At 42.7% G+C, this 12,102-nt stretch overlaps 1 protein-coding gene across 9 annotated transcripts in view; it reads left to right on the forward strand.

The window, feature by feature from the left end:
* Window positions 1–12,102, forward strand: part of Kmo (kynurenine 3-monooxygenase) — a 31,769-nt gene that overhangs the window by 14,077 nt on the left and 5,590 nt on the right. For 5 of the 9 annotated variants that reach the window (XM_006250327.5, XM_039091044.2, XM_006250325.5 and 2 more), the window contains 6 exons: window positions 2,847–2,934; window positions 4,415–4,580; window positions 4,967–5,038; window positions 5,858–5,979; window positions 8,968–9,115; window positions 10,488–10,545. In XM_006250327.5, coding sequence (XP_006250389.1) covers window positions 2,847–2,934; window positions 4,415–4,580; window positions 4,967–5,038; window positions 5,858–5,979; window positions 8,968–9,115; window positions 10,488–10,545 — 654 coding nt within the window. Of the gene's footprint in view, window positions 1–2,846; window positions 2,935–2,969; window positions 4,196–4,414; window positions 4,612–4,966; window positions 5,039–5,857; window positions 5,980–8,967; window positions 9,116–10,487; window positions 10,546–10,776; window positions 11,809–12,102 lie in introns of those variants that run through there. The other 4 variants (XR_005492281.2, XM_039091046.2, XM_008769795.4 and 1 more) reach the window with 4 other exon arrangements.

A 12,102-nucleotide genomic window follows, 5' to 3' on the forward strand; every position in this document is an offset into this window, starting at 1 on the left:
TTGGCCGTGTACTTCTGCATCTGTGTTGGTCCAGCTCTGGCAGAGCCTCTCCAGGGGAAAGCTAAACCAGTCTCCTGTCAGCAAGTGCTTCTTGGCATTAGCAATAGTGTCTGGGTTTGGTGTCTGCATATGGGTTGGATCCCCCAGGTGGGGCAGTCTCTGGATGGCCTTTCCTTCAGTCTCTGCTCCACTCTTTGTCCCTGTATTTTGTTGAGACAGGAGCAATTCTGGGTTAGAATTTTTGAGATGGGTGGATGGCCCCATCCTTCAACTGAGGGCCATGCCTAACCTCTGGGTATGTGTATATGTTTTCAGAGCTTGACCATTTGGTGTTGGATAACCGTTTGGTGTGCTCCTCCCTGGGAAAGACAACTGACTTCTGCTCTCAGCATTCTTTATTTGCCTGTGTTCTCTGTATAGGGTTGAGGCCCCATGGGCATCCCACATCCACTTTGCTGCTGTTCTTGTTCAGCTCATGTTTAGGCAGGCATGTGGTGAGACTTCATGGCTGTAGCTTCTGACAGTAGGAGACCCAGACTCACAGCACACTCTCTGATCCTGCAGTTCTCACAATCTCCCCACCCCCTTCCATGATGCTCCCTGGGCCTTACATGTAGAAGTGCTTTGTATATGTATACTTCGGAATGGCTCCATCACTCTGCGTTTTGATTAGTTGCGGGTTTTTGTAATGATCTCGGTCTGTTGCAAAGAGAAGTTTCCTTAATGAGGGGTAAGAACTACACTTATCGATGGGTGTAGGGATTTATTATGCTAATTTAGGAGAGTGGTGGTTGTATATTCTTCTCCAAGATCTACAACTTCTCTAGCCCTGGGGAGTTGACTCGGTTCTCAGTACCAAGCTTGTTTTCCCTTTTGTTGAGCTCCTTAATGCATTCCAGAAGCCTTTGACTTCTTAGAAAGTCCCACAGAATGAATTTTACCTCCAGTTATATTTGGCACTGTCTTTTAACTAGATGGTGGATGGAGTGGGGCCAGTTTATCACACACATCGGTCTTTAGAAAGAAGATAAACACCAAGCAGATTTTAGAAATAGCAATGTAACAGATCTGTTCAACAGCCTCTGAATTGACTACGAAAATGATCGTTAGCAGGCAGACCTGAAGCACCGGGCGCTGTAGTGAGTGGCTCACAGGCACTGATTTCCACAGTCCTTTCAACAACTGTCTGAGGTAGGGATTAGGTTTCCTCAGCTTTACAAATAGGAAAATGAGAGCTTAGAGATCTTAGATCTCACTGATATAAGTCATCCAATCTAGATTTGAGCTTTAGTCTGTTGATTCCAAAGTCTTTGCTATTTAGTGACTCAATTTCTGATTTAAAATCCTAATATTATATATGAAATACATGCTAACACTAAAGAGCTGAAATATAAGGAAAGGTGCAGTCTTGGTATACATGATAGACATTTCCATACTGTTTTTCTTTAGGGATATGTTTCACAGGCTCTAAATTAATAAAGGGGTGTGTATGTTCCTCTCTGTGTGTGTGTGTGTGTGTGTGTGTGTGTGTGTGTGTGTGTGTGTGTGTGTGAGAGAGAGAGAGAGAGAGAGAGAGAGAGAGAGAGAGAGAGAGAGACCTAAGCATTGTTTGGCATATAAAGTTCTTCATTGCAAGGTGTGACACACGTCATCCAACAGTTCCGTATATTTTATTAATTATAAATACTTACATTTCTCAAACTAAATCACCTCCCTTATGAGAGCATTGCAGGTAAAAGCCATTCTCAGATGCATCTACTTTTTATGGACAATTATTTCATGGTTTGTTCATTGATTCAGTATTAATATAAGGAAAACAAGGCTAATATGGTTGGGACATTCAATAACTCCTATATCAAGATACTTGTGAAGGTCTATTTCTAAAAGTAATTCTCAAGATTCTTATGTAGTGTTCCTCCTAAGGTTGCACTGTCCAGTTTAAGACCACAAATGCCAGCCACATGTGCAATATTCTAATCAGATGGGCATGGCTTTATGTAAGCTGGTATAAAAAAGTTAATTGAAAAGAAAAGACACCCTAGTTGTCTCAGATAAACTCTGATTTCTGCACCAATGAGATAAAAAGAATTTATTTCTTTTTGTTTCCTTTTTGTTTCTGAGACACAGTCTTGCTAGGTAGCTCAGGCTGGCCTCAAACTCATGACCCTCCTGCCTTCGCCTCCTGAGTGATATGATCACAGACATACACCATGACACCAAGGTCAGCTGATTCTACAGTTCCTAGGTGCTCATATGTTGTACTATGATACAATGCCATGAATTGGAGTCCGAGAGGAGAAAGAGACGTGCATGTGTGACATAGCAAACATTCATAATGATGAATGTCAGGTTGAATGAATGAACATTCATGAATGTTTCTAGTCACAAATCAAGCCTTAAAGGCAGCTTTAATAATAATGTATGTGATTAATTGTTTCTTTCCATGGGCATGAGGGTGCAGGAATTTGTTGGATTTTTAAAAAGTGACAACAGCTGTTTTCCATTTGTTTATATTATTAAAAATTATACTAGACTCCCCACAAAACAGCTGTCAAATTTCCATTTTAGCAAAATCAGGTGAAATGAAGTAGAAATGTCTTCTCTGGTATGGGAGATGCACACTCAGAAGTCCAGCATTCGGGCAGTAGAAGCCAAGGGATTGTAAACTCAAGACTACACATTGAGTTCAAGATTAGCAATACCCAGATGCAAATAAAAACAATCAGTATAATGACTAAGCAGTATCCCCGTTTACTGTTCACTGCTCACGGGAAATGACCATTCATGTGACTTCGTGAAGATCCAGTTGAAACTGGATTCTGTTTAACTTCTGTTTCCTCCCTCAGCCGTGGAGTCCTACCCCAATGCAAAGGTGCACTTTGGCCACAAGCTGTCAAAATGCTGTCCGGAGGAAGGGATACTCACGATGCTTGGGTAATTGTTTTACAGGATTTCGGGTTCAGAGGGCAGGGGTAGGAGTGGAGAACTCTACCTATAAACTTTGTCCTCTGGCTCTTTTTGAAGTGTTAAATGATTACTGAAGTGGAAATTCAAATAGTTTTCACAACCTCAGAGTTTTGTTTGGAAATAATCCCTGGTTAGTTTCCAAACACCCACCCAGACCTGGAAATTCCCCATCATTTCAGTGCTCCAGTGACTACTCTCTGTACAGACTTTCTCCTCTTTGGAAATGGCTGGGTGGCCCTATCCTGCCTTGTCTCTCCTGTCCTTTTCCATAGTGTGATTTCCCTGCTCATCCTGGGTCAGTTCTGTGTCTTCTAATGCCGCACTCTCAGAATGCCATGCATCCAGCCAGGGTTGCGCAATCATTTGTAAATTCATAAGTCTTGCATTATCGTGCACATCCAGGCCCTTTTCTCATCCTCAGTCTTAGCAAACTCCTGATCGATGATGTCCCACTGACAGGATAGTGGCATCATCTCAGATTCCTACATACCGTGCTCGTCTCTATTGTCTTCCCTGGCACTCTTACATCATAGTCACGGTCGCTTATGGTGCATTGTCTCCTGTTTCCCCCCTCTGAATCTGTAGGTTGTCACCAGCATGTCTTTTTTTCTGCTGGTTCTACGGTCTCTTTCTTCTTCCTGGTATCCAGCTCTTGTCACTGCATATTCGGGCTACTGCCATTGTCTCCCCTGTGTCCCCTCTTCCACTTCCAACTGAACAGTCATCCATTGCCGTCCTTGGAATGGAAGAAATAATTTTCTTCCTTCTGCCAGAATCAGGAATTTAAACTTTTGTCTTTCTCTCCACAGTGTTCTTTCTCTCCTCCCCCTTCGCCCTGTAAGCATTGCGGCTAGCCTTCCACATATAAGGACGGTATAACCATTGGTCCAACCAGCCTCTGATCAAACGTAGCCAAAACAGAGATTTGCATCTCCAAGGAAACACAAAGATCAAAGTTCTCTGTGTTGAGCGGGCACAGACTTTTGCTCTTGCCCTTGCTCCCTAAAGATACAACCTCTCACACAGCATTTCTAGAAGGAAGTTGAAGCATCCAGGAGGGCGTGCATAGGACATATGCAAATGCTATGCTGTTTTACACAAGGAACTTGAGTGTCTGCAAATTTGGATATGCTTGCTGCTACACTTTGGGACTGCTTTTCCGTTTTCTCTCGACTTCCTTCCTCCGTCTCTCACCCTTCTGGAGATCACATTCCTCTTTGGTATCAGGGTAGGTCCACATTATTCTCGTTTTCAAAATGAGCGCGGGACAAGCCTTTCCGTCTTCGTCTTTCATCTGTTGATTCGGGTTAGATAAAGTCTTGGCTATATGTTAGATGCGTAAAAGTGAGTTCTTTGAGTTTCCTCGAGGGTTTGCTTTCTCCACCCACGTAGAAATACGTTACCATTTCTGCAAGATTATTTTTTGGCGGTTCGCTCTGTTTTTCAGACCCAACAAAGTTCCCAGAGACATCACGTGTGACCTCATTGTAGGATGTGATGGGGCCTACTCAACTGTCAGAGCTCACCTCATGAAGAAGCCCCGTTTTGATTACAGTCAGCAATATATCCCTCATGGCTATATGGAGCTGACAATTCCACCTAAGAACGGGGAGGTATAATAGTCAATCTACACAAGCACTAAGGGTAAAATGATTGCCCAGAATCCTGCATGCTCATAATCTAGCCACATGTATGTTTTATATGCATTTATTTTTATGTGCACAGGCATGTGTATGTATATTGTCATGCATATTTATGTTTGTAGAAAGATGGGGTGAAAGAGAAAGAATATCTGGCTGTAGTATGTTTTCCAACCTTGGAATAAATGCTTGCCTAAGGATGGAACCCAAAGCATTTTCTAAGACAGCATCTACTGCATGCAGCAATGCACGTGCAATGGACTGTAGGTGTGGGGATGATCTAGAATGTTGCAGAAGTAGGAGCAAAGCAGTGGGAGAGATGAGCTACTTTAATGGAACCTGTACTCTTTGTCCTGCAGTATGCCATGGAACCTAACTGTCTTCACATTTGGCCTAGAAATGCCTTTATGATGATCGCCCTACCGAACATGGTAATGTACAAATTCCTATCAGCTACATATATCTATATCTACATCTATAATTAACATTTTTGTCATTTACTTTTGTGTTAGACATTTATGTGGTTAGTTGATCTCATCATTTATATATTTGATGACTATGTCTTTGAAGTTTTGGGCTTCTGAGGAAGAAAGAGAAGCAAGTTCAATATTTACTTTGGAAAGGAGACTGTACTTAGGTGAATAATGACGAGTCTGTCATCAAGGATATTGTCTGCATTAGAGGCAGTCTAGGAGCAAGTGGATGCAGTAATGACAAAGAGATTTAGATTATATAATAGAAAGAAATTCCAGTTTTTGAGGTCTGTGGGACATTAGGGTTTACATTCTAGTGTGTGTGTGTGTGTGTGTGTGTGTGTGTGTGTGTGTGTGTGTGTGTGTGTATTCTTTTATTAGTCTCTAGGGTCTTTCCTTACCTAGCTAGCTTGCTATGTGTTCTCTGGTAGTCTTTCTTCCTGTGACTGTCTATCACAGGATCAATACTGTCTTAAGAGGAAGAAAACAAGAAGGAAAAAAAAATCACATTGACCCCATCTAAGCAATCTAAGGACTGCAGTATTTACTTGGTGAACATGGAAGGTTTTCAGGTAGCAATTTTCTGGGTGACCTGGGAGGCAAGGAGCACCTCTGAGACACCGCTGAGCTTTCCTCCTGGGAAAGGTGACAAAACTGTCTTAGAAATTCTCCTTCAGGACATCTTAGTTCCAGCGAGGGCTCGTGGTTTAGGGGTCCACCCTTAGTGCCAATGTCACGGGTATCTTTTCTCTCTCACCCTGTTCGTCTCCTTCTCAGGACAAATCTTTCACATGCACCTTGTTCATGTCCTTTGAGGAGTTTGAAAAGCTTCCAACGCATAGTGATGTGCTGGACTTCTTCCAGAAGAACTTTCCAGATGCCATCCCTCTGATGGGCGAGTAAGTCTCCATGTGAAACTGCACCTTTCATTTCTTTGGTTCTAGTTGTTCAAGTTCCAACAAAACTGTTTCAGCTTGTTTCAATTTTTCTCAAAAAAAAAAAATTCTAAAACACACTGGCTGGAAGACAGCATCAGAGCAAAATCTGAGTGGGCTCTGTGTTGTAAGTGGAGGTTCTGTAAAAGTTGTGCTCAGCTTATCCCAAAACACAAGCACAAACATCCCTAGGCTTTTCTCGGGCTCCCCGGGCCACAAGACTGGATGTGATGTCTTCTCTTTGAGAGACAGAGATATGTGTGTGACACAGGAGATGCAGGTCTCTCTCAGGCTTGTCCCCTTCCTATGTTCTCTGATGCCCAGGCCTCCTGGTGGTGAAATGCTGCAAACAGGATCCTACCTACTTGGGCCTAAGTAAGATCCTCCTATACATTGCTCAGCAGAGGGTCCACGCCGATTAAGTTCTGCCCCATCCATGGTGGAGTGAGTTAGCTAGCTGGCTGACTTATGGTCTGTGCTCATCTGGCCCTTGTCAGCATCATCCTCCACATGTACTGTGTTGTGTGTTCCCATTTCAGGACTTTGCTTCCGCCAACTCCCCTACAGCCCCTCCCCCCCATACCCCCAACCGAACGAACGCCTAGCTTACTTTTTCTTCCAGTGTTTTCTCCAGGGAGACAGAACAATACTACAGGGAGAGTGGTATCTATCTAGGCTGCCACACACTGGGTGACTTAGAAGTGACAGAAGCCATCTCTCCCAGTTTCTGGAAGCCGAGCTACTCAACACTAAGGTGTCGTGGGGAGAGTTGTTTCCTGACTCACCAAAGGGCACCTTCTGCCTGTGAGACTTTCCGTGACTGAGGGGCTTTTGTAAGGCACAAGTCCCATTTGATCTGGGTTCCAGGCTCGTGAGTGAGTGAGTGAATTAGCTCCCAAGTTCCTGGCTGCAATTACCGTCACACTGAGGATTGGGGTTTTACACGTGAATCTGGGGCACATGAACAATCAGGCTAAAGAGGAACAGGAGTTGGTTTTGTTTCTGAGTAGCCTGAGCTGATGTGGAACTAAGAATCCTTCTTCCTCCGACGTTGATTCTGAGAACACTCATGTGCCGCCAGGCCTGGTTTACAGTAATATTTCAATCTCCCTTCTGCCTCCTACTTCCCATCTTGGACCTTTGAGATGATTATCAAGGTGCCTTTCTGATAGAGGAGTTATAAAATCCACAGCTAACTGTGTCAAAGGGAAAGTGTGACCCCAGCCCATAGCAGGGCTTAAAAACTGCCAGGTGTTACCAGTTCCTGGTCTATACAGACCCACAACTTTGACCCTTGAAGAGAATCTGTCTGCGCACCACATTTAGCTCTTATGTGGTCTAAAATTGTTCCACGGTCCTTCCTTGCATCTCTAGCCAGACTTTATGTTCTTTTACATGCTTTTTAAGTTACATTAAATATTTGTTTATTTGTTGGGAAGGGGACACTGGGGATGCACACTCAGGCAGAAGACAACTTACAGAAGTCAGTTCTTGCTTTCCATCATGGGGTTGCCAGAGATTGAACTCAGGACGTCAGGCTTGGCAGCAAGCACCTTCCCCTGCTGAGTCAGCTCAATGGCCCGAGGCTTAAAGCTATTGAGGACATGTAGTAGTTTTGTAGTTATGGCTTTTATAAAACCTCTGTGGCTGCTTCACACATATTAGAGGGTTTTTTTGTGTGTTTATAGTCATCATGTTCAACAATAGAGAAGTTGGGTTGACCAGCCCATTGAAATATGGTAGACATTGGCCAACTCATTAAAATCCCCCCAGATGTGATTGTGATCACTGTTATCCATTTCCTAGTACATAAGGAGTCACGTTAACTTAGTATCCATTTGCTGTGGTCTAGCAAAATGCAGCATATCATTTGTTCACAGGAGTCTACAATACATTGTACATACATAGTCTAACACATAATAATACATTTGAAAACACTACAGTTCATGTACATAAATAATTCTCTTATGACATGACATAGACATGCCACATTTGAAATAATTCAGATGCTGCCAGACTTATCCTTTTGTATGTAATTAACATGATCACAGATAACGGTGATCAGAATAGTGGACTTGAGCGTATACATGTTTATGTTGTATGTGTTCATGTCCATGTAGAGGTGGTCCAAATATACATGTGTCCACACATATGTGCATCTTTCTGGGATTCGAAGTCTAATGTTGGGTGTCTTCCTCAGTTGCTCTTCACCATATTTTTGAAGACAGGGTCTCTGACTGAACCAGGAGCTTGTCTATGGGCTAGGCTAGCTTGCCAGCAAGATGGATACCTCTGGCTTGATGAATAGGCAGTCTAAACAGTCTCTAGTCAAATATTGTATTGGCGATTGAATATATTTCAAGTAAAGGTTGCTTGTGAATCTTTTCTACAAAACATTGACAAAGATTTTGGTTCGTAGAAATATATCTTTAAAAGTTGATTGCAGCACGGTGAATAAATGCCCAAATTCTGGCAGTAGAAAGCTTGTCAGTCAGCCCCAGGAATCCTCCTGCCTCAACTTGCACCCAGTGCTGGGGTTATAGATACACACACTACAGCCACATCCTGTGTTTTATACAGGTGTCACCATACCTGGCTTTTTGCATTGAAATTAAGACTGCAGACTCAGGTCCTCATACTTGGATGGCCAACCTTTTATGAAATTAGCCATCCCCTTAGCCCTAGAATAGTGGAATTTAAGCCTAGAAGAAACTTCAACTTCCCTCTTTTTTGTTTCCCCTGTTTCTGGGCATCGAACCAGGGCCTTGCATATGTTAAACAAACACTCTTCCATTGAACTGAATTTTCTTCCTTCATTTGCTGTTTTTTTGTTGTCATTCTCTTATATTTTTTCAGCAAAATATCATGGCAATAAAGCCAATGAATCTGGAAAAATTTAGCGGTGCTTGGCAAGCAAGTAACTTTTTGCATTCCCTTTGCTTTCTTCCAAAGGCAAGCCCTCATGAGAGATTTCTTTCTGTTGCCTGCCCAGCCCATGATATCAGTAAAGTGCTCTCCCTTCCACCTGAAGTCACGCTGTGTGCTGATGGGAGATGCAGCTCATGCCATCGTCCCATTTTTTGGGCAAGGAATGAATGCGGTGAGTTCCTTTCCCTTAGGAAAGTTCCTAGAACATTCCGAGGTCTGTCTCCAGTAGTAAACCCTAAATAAAAGCTTTAAACCATCCCCACAGTCCCAAGGACACAGCCTATTCGCTCATCACCCTGGTTGCTCAGTCAGACTGATTTCAACCCACTGAAGATCCATACTATTTGATACAAGAGCTCAGTAGAGGAAAACACCTCTTATGATTGAATACTATCACCTTCATGACAATTTTGCTATCCTGGTTAGAAAGAGACTTTTAAAATGTAGTGCTCCTTTATTGAATGTTAATATTGAGGGATCTCATTAACTTCTTGCATCTATATGCATGTACAAGTGACAATAGTTCAGCAGTCACCAGTCATATTTTGCTTTGATAATAGAACTCCAAATAAAAATAGCTTGTGACTTCCTCGCAAAGCCATTGCAAAGCACTTTGATTTATAAGGACATAAGTCAACATCGGTTGTCACACTGTGGACAAACGCCCAGGTTCTGGCAGTAGTTCAAACCTCGCCTCCAGGAGTCACTACACAAAGTGTTTTGCATAATGTACCTGATCCCCACCCACCCAAGTGTAACACTGCAGTTTTATTAAGTGTCCATCCCAATGCTTGTGGAGAGAAAACACATTAGGTTAAAATTTAGAACTGTTGGCGTGGCTTTATTTGCGATCACTTATGTCAGAGTGGCCATACCATGAAGAGTCTGCAGACATGACTTCTGTCAAAGGCAATCACACATTTATTTGATGTGAACATTTATTTGATGTGTTTAAAACTGCAATCTGAATTCGTAGATAATGGATGCACAGTACTCAGGGTTCTTATCCTTTGTTGCACCGAGTATCATCTTACTCGTTTCTGAAGTTCTTCATGTTCAACGTTTGCCTTAGGTTTGAGTTACAGGAAGTCAGTTAACTTGATACTATTATTAATTATTTTAGCAGAAATAGGGATAGAACCTAAGGCTTCCTGCATGGCAGGTGCAGACCTCTGCTGCATGCTCAGTTCACGAAATCATCCTAAGCATGAATCTTAAAGACCTGACTAGTTTAAAACTAGCTCATCAAAGAGACAATAGTCTTAAAGAAGCATTGGGCTCCATCCAAAGCATAGATGTATTGATTTTTTTCCATTAATTTCCAAATCATTATAATAATTACAGGTATCGATGGGGCAAAGGCAGAACCAGGGTCCATCTGCTGGTCTTTGTATCATGATTAGACATCAGATAAGAACCTATCTGTTATGTACTAAGGATCCCCAGCCTGTGCATTATAACTGCCAATACTAGTTCTGTTCATCATTGCTATGAGACCTTTCATTATGCCTGCCTTTTTTTTTAACCCATTTGTCTTGTTTAAGGGCTTTGAAGACTGCTTGGTATTTGATGAGTTAATGGACAAATTCAATAATGATCTTAGTAAGTACACTTTCTCAGTGGGACGTGAACTAGCCCAGGTGGATTAATGGTGGGTCTATTTATGATCCTGGCACTGGAATAACATCTCTGCCATGGGCATTGCCCATCCCAAGCTGTGAGCATTCAGAGAGGGAAGCCTGGATTAAGGGAGGTCTGTGCAGGTCATCTTTCTGTTACTGTAACAATACCTGGGATAATCAACTTAGAGAAAAGGTTTACTATGGCTCTCAGTTTCAGAAGTTCTACTCTGTGATCTCTTGGCCTCCTTGCACTAAGCCTGTGGAGAGGCAGCATGATGGTGAAGCACCAGCAACAGAGGAGAAAGTCACTCACCTCCTGGTCTGGAAGTGAAGGAAAGAGACAGGGAGAGGTCTGTGATCCACAGTCCCCTCCAAGGGCATGCCTCCAGTGACCCAAGGTCCTCTTGGCAAGCCTCACCCTTGCAAGGTAACCCTTACCTGGAGATCAAGCATGTCATACATGGGTCTTCGAGGGACGCTATGATGCGGCCTAAGACAAGTTCTGTGCGGTGATCCATTCACAGACAAAAGTTCAGAGCAGCAAATGATGGTGGAGCTGTGCACCTTTCTCTCCCTTCCCACCTCAGTGGCCCAGTTTCACCTACAGCCTTCACAGCACACTCTTAGAAACCCCTAGGCCCCAAAAGAAGCATAAGAAAGAGTAGTAAATAAGGGGTGAACATCATTCAAAGTCACTGAATGAGCGAGCATGCAGTTACTTGTTTCTGTAACTAGAGAAGCAACTTGAAGAGGAAAAGGTTCAGTTTACAGTGGCCATGGTTCATGGGACTGGGGTGGCATGGTGACAGGGGTGAGGTGTGAGGCACAGTGCATCCTAGACAGGAAGCAGAGAGACTTGCTGGTGCCCCACTCTCTCCTTTCCATTCATTTTGTTACACCAGCACATTGAGTAGTGCAGCCCATTGTAAGGTGCATCTTTTCTCTTCAGTTCTGCCTCTCTGAAAATCTATAGATACATACCCAGAGATGTGTTTCCATGGCAATCCTAAATCCAATTAAGTTCACAATATAGATTAGCCATCACTGAATTATTTTCCATTTGTAAAGAAAGGGAAATGACAACTTTAACTACCGATAGTCTAATGTTAGCTTTATTGTAAGATTCATCTCAACAGGAAATATGCTATGGGCATTGCTCATCACTTCTAGACTGTTGTGGTAATTAATAGTTTTACAAGATTAGAATATTGCTTGTAGGAACCCTGTTTAGTTTGACCTAGCTGTAGACTAGTAATTTTTTTTTAAGATTGTTTTTTCTTTGTTCTTTTTTTTTGGAGCTGGGGACTGAACCCAGGGCCTTGCACTTGTTAGGCAAGCGCTCTACCACTGAGCTCAATCCCCAACCCCTTTTTAAAAGATTTTATTTTGCTTTTTGAAAATATTCTTTTTGTTTTTAAGTGGATGTTTTATATATTTACATTTCAAATGCTATCCCATCTCTCCCCTCTCCCATCCCCCTTTTTTAACGTGTATGTGTGTGACTTTACACCACATATGCATGGATGCCCTTGGAGGC

Source organism: Rattus norvegicus, chromosome 13 (genome assembly GCF_036323735.1).
Source record: "Rattus norvegicus strain BN/NHsdMcwi chromosome 13, GRCr8, whole genome shotgun sequence".
NCBI lineage: Eukaryota > Metazoa > Chordata > Mammalia > Rodentia > Muridae > Rattus > Rattus norvegicus.